The 26719-nt window shown below is 37.8% G+C and overlaps 3 protein-coding genes across 12 annotated transcripts in view; 2 read left to right on the top strand and 1 right to left on the bottom strand.

Moving 5' to 3' along the window:
* Positions 1 to 18717, top strand: part of LOC143852218 (calmodulin-binding transcription activator) — a 36395-nt gene extending 17678 nt beyond the window's left edge. Inside the window, exons 5-13 of one of the 2 annotated variants that reach the window (XM_077361600.1) lie at positions 3891 to 3936; positions 7644 to 7833; positions 8102 to 8278; positions 8395 to 8453; positions 9140 to 9598; positions 12005 to 12714; positions 15619 to 16165; positions 17133 to 17444; positions 18344 to 18717. In XM_077361600.1, coding sequence (XP_077217715.1) covers positions 3891 to 3936; positions 7644 to 7833; positions 8102 to 8278; positions 8395 to 8453; positions 9140 to 9598; positions 12005 to 12714; positions 15619 to 16165; positions 17133 to 17444; positions 18344 to 18382 — 2539 coding nt within the window. In that variant the 3' untranslated portion in view covers positions 18383 to 18717. Of the gene's footprint in view, positions 1 to 3890; positions 3937 to 7643; positions 7834 to 8098; positions 8279 to 8394; positions 8454 to 9139; positions 9599 to 12004; positions 12715 to 15618; positions 16166 to 17132; positions 17445 to 18343 lie in introns of both variants that reach the window. The other variant, XM_077361598.1, reaches the window with a different exon arrangement.
* Positions 18718 to 20154: 1437 nt separating this feature from the next.
* On the bottom strand, positions 20155 to 20718 carry LOC143852289 (multidrug resistance protein ABC transporter family protein). The gene has a single exon (XM_077361690.1). The coding sequence runs from the start codon at positions 20716 to 20718 to the stop codon at positions 20155 to 20157; it is 564 nt and encodes a 187-aa protein (XP_077217805.1).
* Positions 20719 to 21763: 1045 nt separating this feature from the next.
* LOC143852750 (DNA replication licensing factor MCM3 homolog 1-like) lies at positions 21764 to 26362 on the top strand. Of its 9 annotated transcripts, XM_077362333.1 has the most exons (11): positions 21764 to 22073; positions 23460 to 23525; positions 23634 to 23777; positions 23911 to 24133; positions 24409 to 24528; positions 24683 to 24813; positions 24936 to 25174; positions 25265 to 25501; positions 25589 to 25743; positions 25829 to 26037; positions 26200 to 26362. In XM_077362333.1, exons 8-11 carry the CDS (start codon positions 25452 to 25454, stop codon positions 26272 to 26274), a joined length of 489 nt encoding a protein of 162 aa, XP_077218448.1. In that variant the 5' UTR covers positions 21764 to 22073; positions 23460 to 23525; positions 23634 to 23777; positions 23911 to 24133; positions 24409 to 24528; positions 24683 to 24813; positions 24936 to 25174; positions 25265 to 25451; the 3' UTR covers positions 26275 to 26362. The 9 variants fall into 9 exon arrangements, with proteins under 9 accessions (XP_077218448.1, XP_077218456.1, XP_077218453.1 ...); XM_077362341.1 differs by lacking the exon at positions 24409 to 24528 and having other exon boundaries at positions 23674 to 23777; positions 23914 to 24133; XM_077362338.1 differs by lacking the exon at positions 24409 to 24528 and having other exon boundaries at positions 23674 to 23777.
* The last annotated feature ends 357 nt before the right edge of the window (positions 26363 to 26719 follow it).

Below are 26719 nucleotides of genomic sequence, written 5' to 3'. Positions count from 1 at the left end.
CTCTACTGTTACTAGTTCACGCCTGTTAGAATAAGCCTATATGCCTATGGGCATTTTAGTAATTGTACATCTCTTTATTATATTCTAAATAAATGAGTGAGGGGGAGAAGCCCTAACTCACTTCCTCCCTGAGATTTGTCTTTCTTGTTATTGTTGTTTTATTTTCTTGTAATTTTGGTTGAGGCCCACCTCTCCCCTTCCTTTTTAATGAATTCATCTTGCCATTTCAAAAGAAAAGAAGCAGCCCTAACTCACTTTTTCTCTTTTCTCACTTTTCTCTCTCAACATGGTATCAAAGCCAAAGGTCTCGAGTTCAAACCTCCCGGATAGCAGAAATCCACATGCGATGGTCGGCCCAAAGTGGGACCACATGTGCCACGTGATTTGCCAAGTGGGCCACACGTGTGGGGGAGTGTTAAAGTATAAATGATAAATAACGCCTTTCTCCAACAGCTTAAGCTTTTGGAGAAGTTGGTAAGTTAACCTTTTTCTCTTTTCTCACTTTTCTCTCTCAACAATGCCGAAGCGCATAATCACCTAACTGGGTCTTCCAAACCAAGCTCTAGGAGACTGCTTAAGCCCATATAATGGTTTATGCATAAGGCATACAGATAGCTGCATCTCCCCCTGAGCAACATACCCCGGAGGTTGCTCCATGTAGACTTAATCGCTAAGGTCACCATCCAGAAACACATTTTCACATCCAATTGATATAATGGCCTGCCCATCTTCACAACCAAGGTTATCAACACAGGGATAGAGGGGATCTTTGCAACCGGTGAAAAAGTCTTAGTGTAATCGACACCGAAGGTCTGAGTGTACCCCTTGGCAACTAATTGTGCCTTCAAACGTCCTATCTGGTAGGTATTTAACTGAGAATACCCAACGACATCCAACAGGCTAAGCACTAGGAGGTAGCGAAACCAACTACCAAGTACCATTTGAGTGTAGTGCAGCTATCTCAGCTTCCATGTCAGCATGCCATGCCAACCTGGGTGAGCTAGGGCATCTGCAACAGACCAAGGCAAAGGAACCAAAGACAAGGCAGATAGAAATGTAAAATAAACAAGGAAAATCCGATCATATGAAATAAAGTCAGAGATCGGATTTGCCACAGTATGTGATCAAGTGCGAGATACAACATGAGAATCAACATGAATAGGAGGAACATCATATAACTGGGGACCTGATGTGGAGCTGTCAAATCGGGGATGCAGATAATCAGGTGGAGTGCTCGCTTCATCATGAGTCTGCACGATCCGCCGAGGGCCATGCCTGTACACATGCAGAGAAGCGGAAGGATCCATAGAGGTAGATGAAAGAGGGAGAGGCAATCCAGGGTCCTGTAGGGAATCAGTTGTAGAACCAAAGAAGTAAGGTGTAGTCTGAAAGAAACTGACATCCGTAGAAACATAGATCTTCCTCAAGTGAGGAATGTAGCACCAATACCCCTTCGAGGTTCGAGAATAACCAAGGAACACACACTTCTCTACACGAGGATCTAATTTATCTAAGCCAGGGGACAGATTATGAACAAAACAAACACATCCAAAGATGCGTGGGAGAAGTGGAAATGGATTCTCAGAGGGGTGTAAGATAGAGAATGGGGTCTGATTATGCAAAATAGAAGAAGGAAGACGATTGGCCAAGAAGCAAGCAATGAGGACAACATTATCCCAATAAGGCTTAGGCATCCTCATCTGGAACATGAGCGTTCGAGCCATATCTAGAAAGGTATCGAAGATATTCTCTCGGCTATACCTATACCATTTTGTTGAGAGTTGTACGCACAAGAGGATATGTTACCACGACTCCAAAAAAGTTTGAAATTCATTACATGCTGAAAAATACTCATGTGCATTATTAGTGCGCAAACAACCAAGAGATTAGAGATTTCAGAATAAAATGCGTGAAAGGAAAAAAAAACTTCTGATCGGTCTTTTATTGAAAATAGCCACGTCATCAGTGAATAATCATCACAAATACAATGAAGTACTTAAACTGAACTAATTCCAAAGGACCCACGATTAACAACTCGTTGTATAACAACACTTTGGTTGGTTTTTTTTTTTTTTTTTTGGGGGGGTGGGGGGGGGCAAAGAGAGGGTTGGGATGGAGCGGCGGCAAAGAGGGGTGGGAGGGGGCTGCGGCAAAAAGGGATGGGGCTCCAAACAAAAACCCAAAAGCTGGGTTTTTGAAATTTTTTGTTGCTTCACTTCTTCGGCGCTACCTGCACCCTAGGGATCGGAACCTATAGCTCTGATTATGGTTTTAAATTTCGACCGAAATCTGAAATTTCGGATTTCGGTCGAGACCGAAACGGAATTCTACAATACACGAAACGTTACAAAATTTCGACCGAAATTTCATTTTTTCCTAAATTTAAGGAATTTCAACCCAAAAATTTCGATTTTGTTAATTACTTAATTGGAAAAAGGATTCTGATCTGGTCAATACTCTAGCTTTTTCCGCACAAAAAAGGCAATACCTCTTGTTCTCCTCTTCAACAAAAAAAAAAAAAAAAAACCAAACCCTAGTTAGTCTTCTCCTCTGGGTTTTTCTAGAAATTGAGTAGATAGAATAGCTCCAATACCAGAAATTGCAAGACAAACAGAATCTGTTGAATGGGGTTTTTTAGGCGCAAGGGTTCCACCGGATTAGGAAGAATCCCAGATCCTACCTGCACATGCAGAAACCCTAGGTTTTCTGTGATTTTCGTATTCGAAATCTGAACGAGGGGAAGAATACGAGATCGAGGACGCACTTGATGGAGATTTTCGTTTCAGGGAAGGAGGGGAAGAAGCAGTGTTTAAAAACTCCTTGACTCGACAAGGAACTCGCCCGAGTCGACTCCTTTTTGCCTTGGCCGCGTTCCACGTTGCACCACATCCGCATTTTGCCCTACAGAGTCAATAAACTCCTTTGACTCTCTCGAGTCACGACCTTATCAACCGCGTTCTTGGCCGCGTTCCGCTCTGAGTGGACAAGGATTTGTCTTGGCCGCGTTCCACGTCACATCCGCGTTTTTAAACACTGGGAAGAAGACCAAGATCGAAATCGATTTGCTTTTTTAGAGATTTAGGGCTTTCTGATATGTTCTTGGGAAGAAGAAGAAGATGCAAGTGGAGTTTGGGTTTTCCGATATGTTATGTGATTTCTCTGCTTGTTTGATGTCGAAATCGAGTTTGGGATTTCTTTTGCCGATAAGTGTATGTGGGCCCTACGGTAAACCGACCAATGAGAGAAAATATAAGGTTGATCTACCAGATAAGTCGGAATCCTTTTTCCATTATTTAATATTTTCCCGGAATTTTGACTGAGATTACCGAAATTTCGGTACGAAATAAAATATTATTTTTAATGGTTTCATTGGATTTCAGCCGAAATTTCGGCTGAAATTTCGGTTTCGGTGAGGACCGAAACACATTCTGAAACCGAAATTTGAAACCATGGCTCTGATACCATGTTCAATGTATTCGGAGTTCCACGGGAGAATAGAAGGGAAAATGAGAAGTAGAGGAGAAAGAGAGAGAGTGAAGAAGTATCATCACTCTGCTCCTTGCCAACATATGGCCCCTTTTTCACTATGTTGGCCAACTTTTTTTATTGAAATATTATTGTCTTGTGTATTACCCATGATTGTGATTCCATTATTTTACTCGAGAAATCTCTCAACTGTTCCCAGTTCATTGCTTAGGATTAATCCACTGATATTCAATTTTTTCACATTTCCAAGACACGTCTACCTTTATTCATGTTGAGCATAAGAACTGTTTCCTAGGTCACTGATTTCTAATGTATTTATATTTGGTTTGCATGTGGGAGAATATTCTTGTCTTTATCAGTAAAATACTTAGGTAACATGATTCTGTGTTTTGTTGTTTTTTCAGGAAACATGAGCACATAGTAGTTGTGCATTATCGTGAAGTTTTAGAGGTTTGGTCATCCTGGTGTCCCTACATCATCTCATTATGAATAATTCATATCTAGCACAGTTATCTGCACAACAAAATCTAACTATGCCATACATGAGAATATATCTTGGTTTCCTCGTTATTTACACAATAAAATCAACCTATGCAATGCTATATATGTTGCTTTTTATAGAACCTTTTTATGTTTGGTGTTAGAATATATCAAATCTCACTAAATCTGATCGTTGGATTGTCTTGGTAGTAGATTAGGCAGCTAAGCTAAATGTGGTTGTTAAGTTAGGTTAGATTAGGATGCTTCTATCTTCACTATCTTATATATTTATCTTCTTTTATCTTTCTATGTTTATCTTTAAGTGCTCTATATAAGCGCACATATTAGGGTTTATTTTTAAGCATCTATGATTAGTGAAATCTTAGTTTATGACATGGTATCAGAAAGCGTTTTTAATTTCGGTTTCGGTTTCGATTTCGGTCGGCTTGGAAACTGAACCATTTATGTTTTGGTGGAAATCTTGTAAAATCACGGAAATGTATAGAAACATATGCAAAGGATGAAATTTTAATATAAAACTTTGGGAAATGCTAGAATAAGCACAAACACGTACTTAGAAACCATTACATAAGCAAGAAAGTCATCCATAATGGCTTATTCACACCGAACACCTAGTGAAATGCGTTATCACACATGTCTGGAACAATAAAGTCAATAAAGAAGTACAATGCAATGAAGTAGAATCCCATTCATCCTTTAAAAAATATGTAATGAAGTAGAAGAAAGTACAATAACCGGTCTCCCGTCCAAGGACCCCAACTCTATGTCAATATGACGTAAATAGCTTTATACGATGTAAATCATACCACCTTTCCATTTTCTGTCATTCCGATCATTTTGGTTGAATTTTGTGAATTTCAGTCGATTTTTGGGAATTCCGGTCAGAAATAATGATGTGGGAGGAATTTATTGAGATTACGTTTTGGTGGGGATGGAAACAAAAATACTTCGTTCGTTTTGGGGAAATTTAAAACCATGGTATCAGAGAGGGTCAATCAAACCCTGCCTTGAAGACAACGAGTAGGTTATGATTGGACTTGGTTGATTTTACACTTTGTTTAGTAATGGTTCCCACGCTCTAGGTGATTGTTTTAAGCCCATAAATGGATTTTTGCAATTTACATACCATATTCTTCCCTTGAGCAACAAACTTCATGGGATGCTCCATGTAAATTTCCCAATTTACTTACCATTTTCTCCCCCCTGAGCAACAAACTCCGGGGGATGCTCCATGTAAACTTCCTCATGAAGGTCTCCACACAGGAAGGTGTTTTTTACTCCAAGTTGAAACAATGGTCAGCTATAGTGGACAACAACAATAACGATAAAACATGGACATAATTAAGTGGCAATTAAGCCTTGCCATTGGAGAGAAAGTCTTAAAATATTCGACACCATATATTTGAGTGTAGCCTTGGGCAACCAGGCATATCAGTAGGGGTGTTCGTTCGGTTATAACCGAACCGAATAGACCGAAATTTTATAACCGAAATATTGTCAAATTTCAATAACCGAAACCGAACCGAAATTTCTAAAAACCGAACCGTAACCGAACCGATTAAAAATTCGGTTATTCGGTTATAATAACTGAATAGTGGGAGAAAACGAGGGAAAAAAGCAAAATCTCGGTTTGGATTAGGGCTGCAACTCGGGTTGGGTTGGGTCCAACCGTCCAACCCGACCCAACCCGAGGAACCCATTTTTCCAACCCAACCCGATTTCCAACCCGGCTAGGCTCAACCTGACCCAACCCAACCCGATTTGCAATCGGGCCAACCCGATTTCCAATTCGTGCACATGTTTTTGTTGGGTCCCACTATTTTTTTTTGCTCACATTCCTACACAGGCATCCACCATATAAAAACTCTTTGTAACTGAACTGAAGGATAAATTTATGTTGAAATTTAAGCACATTTCTAGCTTCAATGGGAAATGTGTTCAGTTGAAATCGGGTTTTAAGCACATTTAAGCACATATCGGAATTGGAAATCGGGTTTTGGGTCGGGTCGGGTTGCCTGACACCCCAACCCGATTTCCAATTCGGGTTGATTTTTCCCAACCCAACCCAACCCAACCCAAATTCGGGTTCAACCCAACCTGAGTTGCACCCCTAGTTTGGATCGGAGGGCTAGGATCATCCTATCGAAATTATTTTTTGAGCACAACCAAATTAAGTTGTGATCAATCAAATGGACGGTTTTGATCATCCTACGGAGTGCCCATATAGCACTTTTTTTTGAAAAAATAATGGTTTTTATCAGAATTTTGGTTATTCGGTTAACCGAATTTTTTTTTTGAGATAACCAAACCTGAACCCGAATAACCGAATTTCCAAAAAAAATAACCGAGACCGAACCGAACCGACCAACCCAATTCGGTTCAGTTCGGTTATTCGGTTATAACCGAATAATGAACACCCCTACATGAGTTCTGACACTACGTCACGAGATCAAGAAGAGGGGGAAAAGAGAGAATGGAGAAAGAGAAGTCACAGACATGGTTTAGGGTGGAAAATGATTGTCAGTCGACCTAATTGAGTTGGCTAACACTAACACACACACACACACACACACAAATATATATATATATATATATATATATATATATATATATATATATATATATATATGATTATTATTAAAAGGAAAAGACAAAAGTAACCCTAGGTACTTGATACTATAAAATACACATTATACTTTGACATTCATCAACAGTGGTAAGACACAGCACAAAACAATGATGTGCAGACTTGTGAGTTGATAATGCTTGAATCGATGTCCTGATGTGCACACTCGACAATTGTGTGAGTACTTTCAGGCTTCAGTAACTGTTCCCAAAACATGAGCAAGGGAAGGAATGAGTAGTGGGTAGATTATGATTGGAGTTGGTTGATTTTTACTCTTTGGTTAGGTCAACTTCTGTCCATTTATTTTTTATTCTTCTTTTTTATGAAAGGTATACTAATAATTATGACAATATCTGAATAGTTGCCAATAAAATATGTATCAGAGAAGGCTGCTGATAAAAATTATCTCCTGTGTTTCCGATGACATAATCATGTACCTCACCAAGTAATAATCCATGTATAACGAAGATGAACAAACTGGTAGAAAACCAGCCACAATATGCCATTTTTTTCTAAAGGAAGATGAACCAACTGGTAGATCTATCTGTACTCTGTTGCAGTCTTATTCTATAAATAATAATGGCACTAATGGGCCTTTGACTATATGATTAAGCTATCGTATTATTTTATCAACCAACTGGTAGAAAACCAGTCAAAATTATGCCATTTTTTCTTGGACTATATGATTAAGCTATCATATTATAAATAATAATGACACTAATGGAGCTTTGACTATATGATTAAGCTATCATATTATTTTCTTGTTGTAGTTGTACATGTTTAGCCGACCCCAACTAGTTTGGGACAAAGGCTTGTTGAGTTGAGTTGAGTTGAGTTGAGTTGTACATGTTTACTGGTATTCTGTCTTTCCTGTTTTAATACCATGTGTGTTGATTCTCTATCAATGAATCACCTTTTTGGGTAGTGGTGTTTGGGGTGCTGTACTGAAATCTCTGATAATTAAAGGTGGATGGATACCCATGCAATATCTGATTGTTATTTAATTGTTTTGGTTTGTCTGACGTATCAGGACAATGCAACTCAGTGCCTTGCTCCACCTATGGAATGTAAAGAGACTCTGACCTTGTCAAATAGGATGCAATTTGGTTCTCCATTCACACCTGTGAATTCAGTTTCTGGTTCGCTTCATTCAGAGACATCTGGTTCTAGAATTCTAGGTGAAGAAACTGACTCGGCGACAGATGGTGCATTCTATGCTGGTGAGGAGACTTGCCCGTGGTCTTAATGTTACTGGATGCATGTATATTGACTTCTCAGTTCTGTCATGGTTTGATATCCTTATCAAGACACAGTGCAAGATATTCTTTTAGTTCACCATTCAAGTCATCACAATGTTTGCCTTCGAAGTTTCAGTTTTATACAAATATAGCTTGGGATATGTACACTTCCAATTTTAATCATTCTTGAACATGAATATTTCAGTCGCTTTTCATGACAAATCTTTGCTTTTACTTGGCGACATAGTAGGTTCTGGCACTTCTCCGCTCAGTGAAACAACTGAACTTGGGAACCCCATTGAATCAACTGAACTCGGGAACGAGCTTGATGAAAGTTCGATTTTAAGACTTCATGAAATTAACACACTTGAATGGGCGGATCTGTTAGCAAATCAGAATAACATTGATTATGGCGCACCTATAAGAAGTAACTTCCTAGAAGCTGTGTTTATTATAGTTGATAACATCTCTTCTTCTTCTTTTTTTAATGGTAGTTGATAACACCTCTTACGAAGCCATTCAATGGGTGTTTCTGTTTTGCAGATGAAGCTTCATGCTTTGACCAACAGAGTGGATACATGTTAAGGGACTCGAAAAGTAATGTAAGTAACATGCTATTAACAATCATTGACAGGAGTAGAGTCATCCTTTAAGTGTGGGTTCAACGCTTTATTACCTATACTTCCTCATATTATATGTTTAGTTGGCTCTTAGTCTTCTCCACGATATTTGATGTTTAGAGTTGTCTTGGACTTCTAAACAACGTCTAAGTAGGCATTATTGTGGAGTTTATAGTTTAGAGATGAGGAGCATGATTGGTGTTCCATGATCTCTTGTATAATGTGCGAGAAGTCTCTATTAGTCCCAAGTGTAAGATATCTAGTTGGCTTTTTGGTTGCTGCTAGGTCTCCCACCCTACACCCCGGTTGCCACACCCTATACTCTTAATAGCCTTTTAGCTTTTTGTCAGTTTAGTAGTTTTATCCTTCTAATTAGGATTTTTGTTTTATCATGTCTTATTCATGATTCAACTTAAATTTATCATTTGTGCTTTTCTATCCTCAAGTTACAGTTCACCTGCTTTACAATCGGTGAATTGTCAATAAATTATTTGTAGTGGGTAATGTGGAGTTCAAACAGAAAATATATTTAAAATACTTTGAGCCATTATCTCTGTCTTGTCCCTCTCAAAATTATTGGGAATGGAAGAAAATAAACAGACTTCAAAGTTTGGATCCCCTACTCTGTCTCTTTTTCTCCTCTTCACTATTCTTGGTCCGTGTTGCAGGGTAGCCTTCTTCAATCTCATAATTTATCTGGAGGGATATCTTCTTTTGTGAATCCAACCAACATAACTACCAGTAGTGATTCCGTCGGCAGTAACCAAACATCCAGTTCTTACTTTCCAGTGGGAGATCAATATATTCAGCTACCAGTGGGAACCGATGAAACCTTGGACATGTTTGAGAATAATGAGTTGCAAACTCAGGACAGTTTTGGAAGGTGGATGACTTCTGTCGTAAATGAGTCCGCAGGTTCATTAGACAATCTACCAAATGAGCATCCAGTTTTCGCCAATAATGAAATGTCCGCAGATTCATTAAATGATCTACCAAATGAGCATCCAGTTTTCGCCAATCATGAATCAGGTGCACCTTCTGTGATGGAACATTCGTCTCTTCAAGAGCCAGTTTTCAGTATAACTGACATTTCACCGGGATGCGCCTTTTCAACCGAGGAGACAAAGGTTTTTTTCTTACAAGCACTGGTTTCTAGTAGTGTGCATAGGATCATAATTAGCTTGTAATCTTCTTTTCATTTACATGATTGCTTGAAATCAAAGTGGATGCAGTTGAAGAGAACCATATCCTTATTGCTGAGTCGGTGCAATTAAGATCTAGGACACAAAATTAAGATTTTTGATACTAAAGGAAAAATAGCAAAGTGCAATTATTAGTTTATAAAGTACAATACATTTGAAACTGAATTTTACTCAATCCCTTACTGAACCCATCACTAAGTTGGTATTTATACCATGGTTACCGGAAACTCCCTTGAATCGCTTTTCGGAAGCGGGAAAAGCGACGCTTCCCCAAAACTGGGGAAGCACATTTCTGATTCGTGGGAAGTTGTAAAGTGAGTTTCCCATTTCTTGGGAGGCGTGTTTCCCAATTTTGGGCAGTGATTTTCCATTTCTTGGGAAGCGCATTTTCCAATTTTGGGAAGCGAGTTCCCAAATTTTTATTTTCTTTTTTTTTTGTTTGTTTAGAATAAATATTTTTTTTCTTCACTTTTTTGCTTATTCTTTTGCCATTCTTTTTTATTTTAAAATTTTCTATTAAATCAATAATATTCATATGTGAAATTTGTTAATTTCGTAATTGATTAATTATAAGAAGAGGAAGATGAAAAAGTGTATATTTAAAGTTCCTTTATATTTTCCCCATATTCTTTATTTTTCTTTAATGATCCAATTGAGTCAAAACCTATCCATTTATCCCACTTCATTTTAGTGTATAAGCAATGTTGATGTGTACATTTAATTTTATTCAATTGACAAGTGAAGTTATGTTAGTTAATTTCTCCATTTAAGCAAGTAATCATTTAATTATTTAAGTTGATTAATCATTTAATTGTCCATTACATACTTGAGAAAATTTCCTATTATCTTTGGTATTTAATATTTTGATTAATGGTTGGTAATTGGATTCGCATGTAAATTAGTTATTGTAGTTGGAATTAATATTTAATGTCGGTTGAAATTTTGATTCGTTTATGGTGGTTGGATTCGATTTTCTTATCTTGCTTGAAAACTTGAATACACTTGCTTTTAAATTTTATAAATATTAAAATATTATTGAAACTTATTTCTAATTGTCACTAATTTTTTATAATTATTTATTTTTTATATTTTCATTATTTTTTTATTTTATGCGCCTCTTGTTCGCTTCCTTGGTGCTTCCCCAACCCTTGACGCTCCCCGCTTCCTTGCTTCCTGCTTTCGCTTCCCACAGTGGCAACTATGCTTCAGACTTAACAAATGTGATATTGATTTTCTTAGTCACAAACATCTTTATGAGGAAATGGCAATCAACTTCAACATGTTTGGTTCTTTCATGAATCACATGATTGTTGTTAAGATAGATGATTGCCTGATTATCACAATACATCTTCATAGGACTTGCAATAATAAAGCTCATCTCGTGTAGAGGAGACTTCGCCCACACCATCTCCCACGATGTATGGGAATGGCCCTATGCTTGGCTTCACCAATAGATTCAGCTACAATATTCTACTTCTTGCTCCTCCACCTTACCAAGTTGCCTATTACAACCATTCAATACCCAGCAATGGACCTCCAGTCATTTGATCTCCAACCCAATAAACATAAAAAAGCCTATAATGTTCAATATCTCAAAAGATCTATTTATAAGACATTTACCTGGACCACCTTTTAGGTATCTCAAAATTCTGCAAACTGCCTCCCAGTGTTGGTGAGTGCATGAACTGATTAATGACTCCGACTACAAAGGTTATGTCAGGTCGAGTGACAGGTCGAGTGATAGTCAAGGTGATCAACTTGCCAACCAATCTTTTATAATCCCCTTGATCACTACATGGTTCATCTTGATCAGCTTTGAGCTTTGCATTGGGATCCGTCCGTGTGTCGATAGGTTTAGTTCATACCATACTTGTCTCCTCTCGCATGTTGGTTACACACTTTCTTTGAGAGAGACTAATACCTGCTTTATATCTAGGCACTTCAATATCCAAGAAAAAACCTTAGATTTCTGATGACAAGTTACACTTCACATCAGCAATACCACCCTGACCATCTATGGGTATTTCTTATTGTAACCAATGTATTTAATGCAAGCATGCCTGTCAAAATGGAAACCCTTTTTTGAAACTGTCTTGGGTAATTTTGATGATGAAAATTTATTTTCTTAAAAAAACCATTTCAAGAAAAGAAAAAAAACTTTCATGGGTAACTTATGTATCATGTAAACTGCTCCAACTTTTCTAGAGCATGGAAAACTAATAAGGTACTTTGATCATGGAACTCCCCATATTCTGAATTCTTAATCTTAAGAACTACATAACTAGAATCACGATTATAAGCCATTGATGTCTGTGCAATGTCTTTTTGCAGGTCATAGTTATTGGATATTTTCATGAACCGCATGCACGTCTTGCGGAATCCAATTTATTTTTTGTCATTGGTGATACATGTGTTCCTGCAGAAATGCTTCAAGCTGGAGCATTCCGTTGTATCGCATTGCCACATAGACCTGGCTTAGTCAATCTTTATTTGACTTTGGATGGCCAGACACCCATTAGCCAAGTTCTGAACTTCGAGTACCGCTCAATTCCTAGCAATCCAACGAATAATGGGATGGCTGCACCAGAAAAAGACAATTCTAATTGGGAAGAGTTACAAGTTCAGTTAAGGCTTGCTCATTTACTCTTCTCTACAACTAACAGCATTTCCCTTCTGTCGAGCAAGATATCATCACATGCCATGGCGGCAGCGAAAAAATTTGCATCCATTACCCCTAACTATGAGAAAGATTGGATAAACTTTATGAAGTCATTTGGGAATAATCAGATGACATTTTCACAAGCTAATCACAATTTGTTTGAGCTGACTTTGAAAGAAAAGTTGCGGGAATGGCTCTTGGAGAAAGTGGTGGAAGGATGTAAAAGACCCACCCGTGACGATCATGGTCAAGGAGTAATCCATTTGTGTGCAATCTTGGGCTATGCATGGGCTGTGTATCCATTTTCACGTTCTGGCTTGTCCATAGATTTTCGGGATGCTTTTGGTTGGACAGCTCTACATTGGGCTGCATATTGTGGGAGGTATAAAATGCAGAATTCTCATGATTTTTGGTACATAGTTAATACACCTTGTTTGTTTCTTTTATCACTTTTGCATCAACATTTTCTCAACCATTCATTTCTACCAATGCTAATAAGAGTGAGATGTTTTTGTCTTCTTTTCTTTCTTTTTTTTTTCTTTTTTTTTTAAGTATACAATTTATAACTCTAAAAAAAATTTATAACACTGAGGGCGAGCCTTGGCACAACGGTAAGGTTGCTCCATTGTGACCTGGTGGTCACGGGTTCGAGTCATGAAAACAGCTTCTCTGCAAAGCAGGGGTAAGGCTGCGTACATCTAGCCCTCCCCAGACCCCGCAATGGCAGGAGCCTCGTGCATTGGGGCGCCCTTTTAGAATTTATAACTCTGCTTGACCCTGGTGATATTTATGTCAATCTGATATTTATAGAGCTTAAAGTGGAAACTCAGCTGCCCTTTGTATTGAAGTGAGTCTCACTTGGCTATTTAGTTTGCGTGAGCGTAGACATAGGTGTACTCAAATACGAACCTGAGGTCAAACCCCTTAGTTTGTCAGACTAAAAAACAGACGGCTGTTTCTTTTTTGTCCTTGTCCTTCTTGGCATAACCTCAACCCCTTTTTTAATTTTTTTTACTTATTTTGTTTTCTGTGTCTCTTTTTCGTATTAATAGTATTCTTTTTCATCTCTTTAGAAAAAGGATAAAGAAAATCCAGTGCCGTAGTAAATACTACAACATTATGTACAGGATATGTTTCCATATGTTTCCTAAAGTTTTTTAGTATGTATTTGTGCTTATTCTAGCACTTCCTAAAGTTTCATCTTAAATGCACATTATTTGTATATGTTTCCATACGTTTCCATAAATTTATAGGATTTCTACTGAAATTTCTATTCAAAACAGATTTGTTTTCATCTCTCCATCATGACTGAAATGCATATCAAAATCGAAACCTGAAACCTTGTACTTAAGTGACTAATGAAGCTTATCAAACCACACCTGGGAGCCTATTTTAACCCATAGATTGCCTTCTTGAGGTTATCATAAAACTGATCCCAGTTTCCAATCCAAAAACCTTTTGTTGCTTCACACCTACCTCTTGTTTTAGCAATCCATGAAGAAAAGAATTCTTCGCATCTGTCTGGGTAAGGGTCCTGCCAAAGGTATTGGCTAAAGCAAGGACAAGTCTCCATGTCGTACTTTAATTACTAGATTGAATGTTTCATCATAGACCATAGTCAACTCCTTTTTTTGTTATATCTCCTAGCATCCAACCTCCCTAGTCCCTGACTATTGCCCCATCCACCTTCCGACCTTAAATACCCTCTTGCAACATACCACGCTCTTACCTGCTAATCTGTGGACAATAATCCCATATGCCATTGTGATATAATATTGTTAAAATAAATTTTTTGTCAGACATAAATGGAAGGTAAGTTTTATGTTTAAAGAGTTTCTAGACTCAAAATGTTTTGTCTATTCAGGGAAGCCAGCTTCCAAAATGGTGCCAAAGAAATCTTTGTGGACTGGGGAGAATTAAGCGAACCTATAGAAATCCCTCCCAGTTAAGAAAATCTATTCATTAAAGGTTAAAAGACCTTAAAAGGTTTAATTTTTAAAGAATTTATCATAAAAGAGTTTAACCAAAGTTTAAAAAATCTGTAAGCGTACTTTACTATGGTTGTACACCTCTTTACAGGCTCAAATACATGTATAAAAAATAAGGAAATAAACTGCATGAAAATTAATGAATAATCTCACAAAATCCCAAATGTATCTTCCCAAGTCCAAGGAAATTCTAAAAGAGAAAGGACAGTACAAAAGGTTTTGTAAAAAATATAAAGTGGATAACCCGTGAACAAGATAAAGAAGAGTACTAGAGTGGAATAGAAAGTTAGTTTACTAGATTTACCCTCACTTCTAAGAAAGGGGTTAGTATACATTCCCGTGAAGGAAAAAAAGGGAGGACTCTGGAGCAAGAAAGGAAGGTGATAGTGATTTCCTAACCACGCTAAATATCTTTTATAAATGAGGAGAATAAACAAGAGGAAAGGATCGAATCATTTTTGAAAGATTATGCTCGACTCATACGAAAAAGGAAGAAGAAGAAAACAAAGGTAAAAAGATTTGCTTACTCTTTTCTTTTCTTTAATCTTTTCTTTTCTTTAATCGTAGGAAGAGGATTAGGAAGGGAAAAATTTAAAAGAATGAACAACAGCTACCTTGATCACTTGAAGGTGATGAATCATAAAAATAAAGTAGAGAAAAAGAGGTGAATAAGATGGAGTCTAAAGACCTAAACTCAATAATTTCGAAATTTTACACCCATATTTATACAGCATGAGGTCAAAAGACCAAAATACCCCTAGACTTATAGTTCAACCATTTTAAATCAAAAGTTTTTGTATCCGCACCTTTCCTAGCAAGACCACCTTCCGTGCCAGTGGCACTCTGTCAAATGTGAGTAAGATGGAGAAAGCTCTCTGCCCATGCCAACAATTTTCATAATGAAGTTTGCTAATCTCTAGGGGCCCAAAGACTCCCAGATCGAAAGAAATATAACCGTATTCATGTTTTCCTCAGAAATTTTTGACATGAATTAAAGTTTATTGATAACAACAACTGCACCAGAAGCAGTAGTAGAAGTGATATCTGATTTTAGGAGGATGATATTATAATAAAAGTAATAACATTCTACCATTCAAAAAATAAAGGTAATAACATTCAATATTTTAGGATAAGGTACTTAATATCCTTTTTTGAGACTGGACTAGAAAATTCTTTTTACACTTTCATTAATTGGAACACCATATATTTCTTTGTTTTGCATTGCTTTTGGAAATATGTTCTGGTCTTGATTAGTTTTTCAATATCTACCTTTCACACATTTAAATCTGCACATGCAGGGAGCAAATGGTCGCATTTCTCCTATCTGCAGGGGCGAACCCAAGCTTGGTCACTGACCCCAATGACGAATGCCTCGGCGGATACACGTCTGCTGACCTAGCATCAATAAAAGGTTATGATGGCTTAGCCGCTTATCTTGCAGAAAAGGGTTTAACAGCACATTTCCGGGATATGACACTATCCGGTAATGCAAGTGGGTCCCTGCAAGCCAATGGTCCAGATCCGATAAAGGATGTGAATCTTGATGAGGATGAACTGTGTTTGAAAGATTCTCTAGCAGCATATCGCACAGCTGCCAATGCAGCGGCTTGTATACAGAGTGCATTGAGAGAGCACTCTCTAAAGCTGCGAACCAAAGCAATTCAGACAGCCAATCCAGAAATAGAAGCCCTCGTTGAAATTTCTGCAATAAAGATTCAGCATGCGTTTCGCAACTACAAATCACGAAAGAGGATGGTGGCTGCTCTCCGAATTCAACATGGATTTCGTACTTGGAAGATTCGCAAAGATTTTCTCAATATGCGCCAGAAAGTTATCCGAGTTCAGGTACTGCTAAACTCATTCTTTCTTGAGTCTGACTCTATGGATGCTGACTTTATGGATGCAGTATCAAGGTTTGTTGATCTTTGAATAATTTTTGACCCTGGAATCATAATATCTTGATTTTGTTGTATGTTTTTAACTTGTGCTGGTGGCATGGTTTAAAATTTCGGTTTCGGTAACTGTTTCGGACCCCATCGAAAACCTTAATTTCGGCGAAATCCGAAATTTCAGTCTGAAATTTTGGTAATTCCGAAATTTGGTAAATGGCGAAAAATGAAATTTCGGAAAATTTCGGTTTTGGTCCCCACCGAAATTTCGGATTTCGGTCAAAATTTAAAACCATGGCTGGTGGTTACTGGTGCTTAAGGCAACCAAAAGGCCGAGTCAAGACAGGTTTACGAGCTATGACACAAATATCGTTGTCAGGAATTTCTCGGCAAAGGAAAATCTCAGGATATATTAAACTTTTTTTCGGGTATACATCTAGAAAAAACAATAAGAATAAAATTATTTGAAAAATATATAAAAATATAAAATTTAAGAAAAAAATATAAAATAAAAATATCGTATATATATCGGGATAATATCGTGATATGATCGCGATTTTTTTTTGAAATGGATATTATCACGATATTTTCTTATAAAAATGGAAATATTGCTATATTTTTTAAACCTCAGGATTATTTCTAGATTTTGTCGTTTTAGCAAAATGTCGCGATAAAAACACGATATTTTGAAAATTTGTGACATAGCTTACGAGTGCGTAGTATACTTCTAGCTGCTGGTGGCTAGCTTGAGGGGTTTTATAAACCCTCTAGTACGACCCTTGTGGCGCCTGAAAGACTGCCTTAAGACAGGCCAAAGGCATACTTCAAGACACTTAAAAGTTCAAACACAGTGCTTACAGACTTGCTTAAGAAAGCTAATGTTGGCTGTTGATGTTTGCTGACTTAATTATGTCTCTAATCAGGCGGCATTCCGAGGTCACCTGGTGAGGAGGCAGTACCGGAAAATACTTTGGTCCATTGGAGTGCTTGAGAAGGCAATTTTACGTTGGCGTCTGAAGAGAAAAGGCTTACGTGGGCTTCAGGTGGAAGAAACTGAAGCTCCTGTGGTAAAACAGGATCAAGAGAACAGTGTAGAGGAGGATTTCTATTTGATCGGTAGGAAGCACACTGAAGAGAGAGTTGAAAGGTCTGTCATACGAGTTCAATCTATGTTCCGATCACACCAAGCACAAAAAGAGTATCGGAGAATGAAGGTGGCCTTTGATCAGGCACAGGTAGGATGTTTTCTGGGGAAACTGAGTTCATTTTATCTGATGAAACCCTACATAATCCTCCTAAATATGGAAAAGTAAAAAAGAACATGATTTTCGTAAAACAGCCCAAATAACTGTTCAAGGTGGCAGAATAGTTCTCTTCTTTTCTGATGAAAAATATTATCTGCTTTTATAGTCATTTCATGTTAAGCATCATCAAAATGTACTGTAAATGGGAAAATGAGAAGAAAACATCTTGCAAGCATGTCCAATGATGTTTTACAATTAAAAAAAATGTTAGTTTCTCTTTTCAGGGCTAATCTGGTTATGGGAAATTGTAGAGTCCAGAAATACCCATTTTTCTTTTCATACATCACTAAACCATTTTTTCTGATAGCACATTATTACTTCTAGCAGGACATGAACCTTTTGTGAATTACTTACACTGTAAAGGTAAAGTAATTATGTTTGAGAGGAAAAAAAATTGTCAGTTCTTTTAAGCTTTCAGGGTTCTCTAATCTTTAGAGATTTTGCAGAAAAAAACCCGAAATACTATTTCTCATTCACTACAAATGACACTACTTAAAAGCACAGGATTGATCACTTCTAAAAGGGAATGGGCCTCTTTGGATGATTTATTGAGTCATGTGACATATCTAGGCAGTTTTGAGGGAAGTGAGTCTATTTTTATCTAATCTGTCATAGACTAGGTTGTTATTCTATTTTTGTTGTTTGGGATGATACCGTATTTTCATGGGGAAAAGGTATAAAACTTCAAAATTTCCTTGTTTTTTCGTCTTCACTTTTCATTGCATTCTGCCCTTTGCTTCTTTAAGCAACAGGCGTAGTGACCAGGTAACCTCAAAATTATTAAAGAATTAATATGACTGTTTTTTGCAATTTATTTTTGGTGTGCGCAGTTGGAATACGACGAGCTTCTTGGTCCCAGTCAGCCCTAGTAGGGGTGATGACATGCCAGTTGTGCCAGGCGCCGCCACTATTCTTTTTGGCAGTGGCCATTACAGTGCTGCAAATTGGTAGACATTTTTCCAAGCTAGGATGGTATGTTTCCTGTGCTTGTTTTTTTTTTCTTTTGTAAATATAAAACTTCATGTAATTAGTGTGATATCTGAAATCCAAGATAACATGTTTGTAATAGTCTTTAGAGCACTGATCCTTGTAATATCACAGGTAGTTTTTGTGGTGTTAGTTTTGAATGTTGGGTAGCTAAGTTTCTTGTAAATATTGTTGCAACTGCATGAAGAAATCATAACTGCTGAATGGATTAGTCCTATACTGCTGTAAAATACATAGATGTTTGTGAAACTTCCCTACCCATCTCTTCCATGCTAGTCAAGGTGGTCTCAGTCATTCATTTACAACTGTTTGTCTCTTCATTGCACTCTTTGGAATGTAGTCTTGCTGCAATCTACTTTGATATACGTGTTGAAGTTTTTGATTTCTTAGAATTGTACTCTTCTTGAGACCTAATGCTGATTAGGTTGTTTCTTTTCACTGACAACAATCAATAATCTCTTGAGATCTCAAGTTAAACAATGTTTCTTGTGTGGATTTTGTCGCAGACCTTTTCTTCCATCTCAAGAGATTTCCAAGGTGGTTTCTTATGAGGGATTATTGCTATCGATGGACAGATGATTGACCCATTTGAAGAGATTTTGTGCCGGCCCAAGTCTAGTCCCCGTTTGTTTTGGATTTTGAGAGCTGATTGTGAGACCAAAACTGATTATTGGGCTTAAAAATAAATGGGATTTTGAGTCCAATAATCAGGCCCTGTTCGTTTGAGATTGTGGCAACCGATTGCCAATCTGTTTTTAAAATCCAAAACAAAATTCGAAAGGGCAATGATATACACCCCCGCCCCCAATCTGCTCGTTTGAAATCGTTTACTTTTAAAGCATTTGGAGATACGGTTGCACCTCCCCCCTTCATATATCCTAACGGTATCCGTTAAAGGGAGGGAGGGAGGAGGATATCACTGTCCAATTCGAAATAAACGGCGTTAATTTTGAGTCTAATGATCAGTTTTGGACTTAACAATCGATTCTCAAAATCCAAAACAAACAGGGTCGACGAGCTTTCACTTCGCAATCGGTGGTAAAATCCGCTCGCTATTTTGCCATCAGTCCATTCACTACCGTTGGTAAGGGGGTTTGTATGTATATCTACGTTTTGGGAATTCTAATAGCTTTTAACATCTAATTAAATGAAGTATAAAATAAATAGAAGGGTGTCATTATTGAAATAAGAGTGTGGATATCATTTCCAAGGACACCACAAGAACTAGGAAACACTTGTCTTAAACACCGATGCTTACGTCTATTAGCAAACACTGCTCAACTCGAACTACAGAATTTAATCTTCAAGGATATGCTCTTCCATAACCAGCTATGGTTGCTTTTGGATTGCTGGATTTAATTTTGAGTACAATAATCAATTTTGGACTCACAACTAGTTCTCAAAATCCAAAACAAACAGGCCCTTATGTTTCATGCTAAGAGATTCAAGTTTGAAAATTCTAAGTTAATTTTAGAGAAGGGAACTCCATTGCAGAATCAAACAAGTAAACCAAGCCCTTTTCACTTTTACCACCTTGTACATGTTCATAGATCTATGCTTCTTCTTTTTTTATGAGCTAGATCTATGCTTTGTGGAATGCATACCTGTGGCACTATATCTACTATAGATTCTGACAGTTACAATCATTACCTTCCTAAAACATCCAATGAGAAGCCTTCTTCTCGACCACTTTCTCCTTGATGGTCTCTAGATTAGGCTTCCACCCCTTGCCGGAAAACTGCCTACTCAAAAATTCTGGCCTCTCGGCGAAATTTTCTAGCAGTGAACGTGGCCCATCACAATTCTCTACCAATCCATCTTTCCTCAATACAATTCCATCTCCCTTTCCAACTCCGGCCGGGCATATCTTGGCGAACCATGGAAGCATCTTCATGGAAGCCGAAAATGACCCGGATCGCAAAACGAACCGAACCTTTGCTAGGAGTCTATGTGATTCGCCGGCCGACAATGTGACCGCCTTTCCCCATTTCATTGGAAGCATTAAATAGACCTTCTTCATCTCTAGATTCTTGTCGGCGGGCAATGGGGCTGACCTTTTTCCGGCCATGAGGGACTGGAAGTCGACCACGAACTGTTGCGGGTGCTCGAGCATGAGCTCCGCAACCGATATCGGACGATCAATTATGTGAATTGTGCCGTCGGGAAGTATGACTTTTCCGTTGATATCGCAAGTCCGGTGAGAAACGTAGTTGCCCATTGAAGAAGGAAAATAGAAGAGAAAAAGAAAGAGGAGGATTTGAGTTTTGATGGTGAATTGAGAGTAAATAAGCTGAGAGAGAGAGAGAGAGAGAGAGAGAGAGAGAGAGAGAGAGAGAGAGTGATTGCACCGCCAGGAATTGAATTGAAGGGGTGTGAGTTGAATGAAATGCATGGATTTTTATTGTATTGGCAGGAAGAAGGAGGTGTTAGTTAAAACTACTCCATCGCTCTGGTGGATGTGTTGGACGTTAATGACTTTGAAATCTCAACTCCCACTCCCTTGATTTGTACCTGCTCCAAATAGAGAATCTTCATGTGACCCAGTTAAGTTATTTAGGAAAGCGTCATTAATGGTTTGCTAATTGAGAACTAATGATTAGTTTCATAATGTTTGTTAGGGCAAGTGGGTTAGTGGAAAATGAGAAAGGTAATAAGTCCCTTTTCTTCTCCTGCCACCCCCTCTAGTTTATTTATGAGCAGTTATTTTACACTACAAGGGGATGATCCAGGGAAGAAAGGGGGTTGAATATATCATTCCCTATTAAAAATAAGGGTTCTGACCAAGATCCTCATCATACATGTGGCACTATATAATTAACAATGAGCACTGTTGGTGGTAGTTCACTTGCACAAAGATGGACAACACAGATCATTGGATGCATCAGCCATGACTACACCAAAGGGACCTTAATAACTAAATAATTATTATCACCCACTACAAGAAAAAAGACATTCAGCGACGTTCTTTTAGCGACGTTCACAAAAAACGCCACTAATATTATATATATACCGATGTTTGTAAAACTACCGACGGTGAAGGATTGTTCCCGCGGGGAGTAACTTATCCCGCCCAAAACATGCGTAGTATTTCTTTACCGACGTTTAAGGAACGTCAATAAAAGTAATTATTTACCGATGTTTTATATGTTAAACGTCGGTAATTAATTGGATACATGCTTTCCTTTTTTTATGACGTTCACGACCGTCTCTGATTATTAGAATTACCGGCTTTTTTTCCCAAACGTCGGTGACGTGTTAAAAGATAAACTCGCGCCCTAGCTTTTCCCACCCCGCTCTTTCTAAAACGTTCTCTCCCTTGTCTCGGCAAGAAATCCTCTAGAAAAACCAATTTTCGCCCTTCTAAATCGAAACCCTTTCGTGCAAAAAAAAGCCTAATCTCCGTGGAGAAAAAACCATAATCTCCATCCTCTCCAAATCATCTTCATAGAATATATGGTCCTAACCCTTGATCTGAAACGGGTAGGGCATATCATATAGCAGCCACAAACAATAAGAGGAAAATTGACAATCATCTCAAAGTAGCTCTCCAGCTCTATCCAATCGCCTGTTAGGGTAAGTACGTTCTCTACATATTTTTTTTTCAACCTCTCCCTGTTTTTGGGCTTTTTTCATAGATCATTTACTTTCTGCTTATTGGGTTTCTGTGCATTTGTTTTCCCTATTCTTCTTTTTGAAACCCACATCGGCAATCATCTGAAAGGTGCGCTTCGGTTTATCCATTTTGTTAGCACATAACCCATGTAAATTTTTTTTTCATTGATTTTTATTTCCCAGTTTCTGGTATTTGTAGACTCCGGAGAGTTTACGTTGAAGCCCTAAGAATTTGTATAAAGGATTTACTCCTTTTATCTTCCCATTTTTTCATATTTTATATTTATTTATGATTTGAGTTTGTGTGATAGCAGGAAGTGCATCTGGAGGTTCATGATTTCTTCCTATTTTATATTTCTCCTTGCCCTAGGGCTTTGCTTTTGTTTGATTTTTTTCCATCTAGGCTTTTATTTATTATTGTTATTGTTGTGTTGTTATTACATGCCTTGGAGTTCCAACAGTGAGTATTTTTTTTAATTCCCCAAATTGTTGTCCAGATCTTGTGAAAGATCCATACTCAATCTGCCCTATTTTGTATCCCATCAGGTGTTTTTTTCTTTGGTTAAGAAAGCTTTCAAATAGACCTGAAATTCATGCCATTCAATTGCCATGGAAGCTGTCAATGAAGACCACTTTTATTCAAGTTGTAAACACCCTATTTACCCACCTAAACACCCGTTGAGTGTGTGCTCTTTGCCATGTTTCATCAGCCAATCAAATACTCTAATTAGTGAGCCCATGATTAAATAGTTGCTAGTCACATTTTGAATTTGTATTAATGTCAGTTTGTATGCCAAACAAGCTGTGAACCAAGGGCATTAATTCCATTCGCTTGGATACATTGATTTTGTAATCCAGGATATTGTAAAATCCTAGGTTTTACAAGCTAAAACCTGAATTTTATAAGCTAAAACCTAAATTTTATAAGTTAAAACCTAGATTTTATAAGCTGAAACCTAGATTTTACAATCCTGAAAATGGACATTCCAGGTTTTAGCTTATAAATTCCAGGTTTTAGCTTGTAAAATTCAGGATTTTACAATCCTAGATTACAAAATCCTTGTATCCATACGGCCAAAAAGGGTACAATTCTGGTGACTAATATCATATTGTGCCTACAAACTCCCTGCTTTTAATGCATCTTGCGCATCTCAACTGCTCATCACATTGCCCAGTTTTTCAGCGACATACATTTTTTTTTTTATCAATTGCCTGATACAGCACTATAAACTGTGAATTCTACTCTTTCACTGGCAAGTACTGTTTGAGTTTATCTTTATGATCTGGTTCTTCATATATGGGTATTTACTGGTTTTGAAGAACGTGAATTTTGATTTTCTTTTGCAGGTTATGCCATACAGCACCAGCCTTAAAACCCCACTTGCAAATTTTGAGGCTGGGTTGAACTATAAGGTAATGATGAAGATTTTCTTGATGTTCACTGCAACCCTCTATTAGAGCTCCCAATATTTTGTACCGAAGCATTTCCCCCTTTATCTCTAACCTTTTCAAATCTCATAGGATGTATCTGACCCTGCAATCATGGCGTCCTTTCCAATAGTTGGCGATCCACATAATGCAGCTCTAGTGGCCTGGACAACCACACCATGGACTCTTCCTAGTAACCTTGCTCTCTGTGTCAATGCAAATTTAGTCTATGTGAAGGTCAGTTAAGTTCAGTTGAGTCATTGCTATGGATAATGTGATTTGGCAAAAAGGCGAGTAGTATATTTATCCTTCTGAATTTTGATTTTTGTTTGACTGATTGATTTAAATAAACTTTGAAATTGATCACCAGTAGGACCCTTTTCATTCTAAAAGTAAACAGAGGAGAGCTGACTTGAACCAAAGCTTGATGGCTAGACCCATAAACATCGGAGAAATATAAGAAATGTCACATTTGCCAAGTTGGAAACTGAATTGTTGTGGGCTTTGAACACATCGAATGGGTAGGATACAAATTCTGTTTCTGAACAGAACAGATCCATAACTCACGGATCAATTGCAGCAGGAAAAAAAAGGTGAAACTCCATAACTCTCCTTGTTTTCTATTCTGTTTAATTTGCTTTTTTGTTTTTATATTTTTTGGGATTTTATTGTTTTGTATGATGGGGTTTTTGTGGGTTCTGAGGCTTTTGATAGTTCATGTTGCAGTGAATTGAAAAGTTTGGCATAAATTGGGTTTTCTACATGCATAAATTGTATCATAGAATTCATCCTATATAGTGCTGAATCGTGTTTTAAAATCTTTTGAAATCTTAATTAAGGGCCACAATCTTCTGCTTGTTTCTGCTAGGTTCTCTGATAAGGGCGGTCCAGTGCACAAGGCTCTAGCAGGGCTTCTGTGATACGTGCATATAATTATGGTGTTTCTGGGTTTTGACTAATTGGTGCATCTACAATGGCATTCATACTTGTAAGCATAGACTCAATGTTTGAGTCTGTGTTGCAATTCTTATACACATCTATTGTTGATTTTGATAAAGCTTCAAAAGGTTTTAGTGAATGGCTTACCCTGAGTATCTTGCTTGTGTAGCTAATACGACATTCATTTTTTTTTACTTTTGAAGGCTCTCTCGTAAGGCCGAAGGTTGTAAAAAGTGTTCATTACTGCCCTACAACAGGATCCTTCACAACCCGTGAATATCGGGACATTACATCAAATATGGGTCTTCCCACAGGGTCTGTGTATCCTACAAGGGTAATGTTGGGTTTCTTTATGCCATAACATGATATGCAATTGTTAATGTTCTTATATGTTAAGCAACAACATGTATCTTTTTTCCAAGACAATAGTATCTCAACGATTGAATAACGGGCCAGGATGACAATGGCAACTTGTTGGTTACTGAATATGGATTGTGCAAGTACAAGGACCACCAAACACTATCCATGCAAGAAGTGCCTGAGAATTCCGCCCCGGGTTAGCTTCCAAGAACAGTGGATGTCATTGTAGAGGATGACCTTGTTGATTCTTGCAAACCTGGAGATCGTGTAGCCATTGTGGGGGTATATAAAGCTCTTCCGGGGAAAAGCAAGGGCAGTGTGAATGGAGTATTCAGGTTGCTTTATTTGAATTTTGTTGGTTCTTTTCATAGCCTCTTTATAGCAAAGTTAATTTTTCTTATTTAAATCGTGATTTTGTATCATAGGACTGTGCTTATAGCCAATAATGTCTCTCTGCTCAATAAAGAGGCAAATGCACCAATCTACACTGCTGAAGACATAAAGAACATCAGAAAAATAGCAGAGAGAGATGACACATTTGATTTGCTTGGCAATTCACTTGCACCATCTATTTATGGGCATTCATGGATAAAGAAAGCAGTGGTTCTATTGATGCTTGGTGGCATGGAAAAGAACTTAAAAAATGGGACCCATCTAAGAGGGTAAGAATTCTTTTCTCTCTTGTATCACAATGATCCCATCTTACCTGCTATTAAAATCTTTTACCGTTTAATTTCTCTTATCTCTAGGGACATAAATATGATGATGGTTGGGGACCCTTCAGTTGCCAAATCGCAACTCTTAAGAGCAATTATGAATATTGCCCCTTTGGCTATATCAACCACAGGTCGTGGTTCCTCAGGTGTTGGTTTAACAGCTGCTGTTACCTCTGACCAAGAAACTGGTAATGCACCACTCCCTAATGGGTTCTGTAGGTTATTATTATCTTGCAATTTTTGTTGGGTTTCTCAGGGGACTTGTATGATCAGGTGAAAGGAGGCTAGAAGCCGGTGCAATGGTTCTTGCCGATCGAGGTGTTGTTTGTATCGATGAGTTTGACAAGATGAATGATATAGACCGTGTTGCCATACATGAAGTTATGGAGCAACAGACAGTAACAATTGCCAAAGCCAGTATTCACGCTTCACTAAACGCTAGATGCAGTGTAGTGGCTGCTGCAAATCCAATATATGGGACCGTAAGTTGTTATTTGTGTGTTTGAATTGGGCTCTCCTATAACCATTCATTTAACTCCAGCTTTGTCATATGACTATATAATATGATTATTACTTTGTTCTTCTCAGGAAGAGAATATAATATATTTAATAACCTAATTATATGTTGGCTATGACATATGCAGTATGATCGTTCACTGACTCCGACAAAGAATATCGGGCTTCCGGATTCGTTGCTTTCTCGTTTTGATTTGTTGTAGTGAAGGAAATGGTTTGTTTGATGACTCTGGATGCCTTTTTTAATGTTGTTTGGATGCCAATATATATATGTACATGTTACTTTCTAATGGGTAAATGCTTTGGTTAATTTTACATGGAAATGATTTGTTTGATGACTTTGGATGCCTTATTTTTCTCTTGTTTAGATGCCAACAGATTCATGTTATTTTCTAATGGGTACAGGATTTATACAGGTTCTAAGTCCCCCAATTTGTTGCTTTGTTTATATAAAAAAAAAAATAACTATTCACCGGCGGTCATAAAACCGTCGGTAAATCTAAAAACTATATGCCTCTATAACTTTTACCGACGGTTATAACCGTCGGTAAATGTCATAAATACCGACGGTACGAAATGCGCGTCGGCGGGAAAAGTTCACCCAATGCCATTTACCGCCATTTAGCGACGCTCAAGACCGCCGGTGTA

This window comes from Tasmannia lanceolata, unplaced genomic scaffold (assembly GCF_043159265.1).
Source record: "Tasmannia lanceolata isolate RefF3 unplaced genomic scaffold, GAP_Taslan_0.1 ptg000019l, whole genome shotgun sequence".
Lineage (NCBI taxonomy): Eukaryota > Viridiplantae > Streptophyta > Magnoliopsida > Canellales > Winteraceae > Tasmannia > Tasmannia lanceolata.
This window is presented reverse-complemented; position numbering and strand designations above follow the sequence as displayed.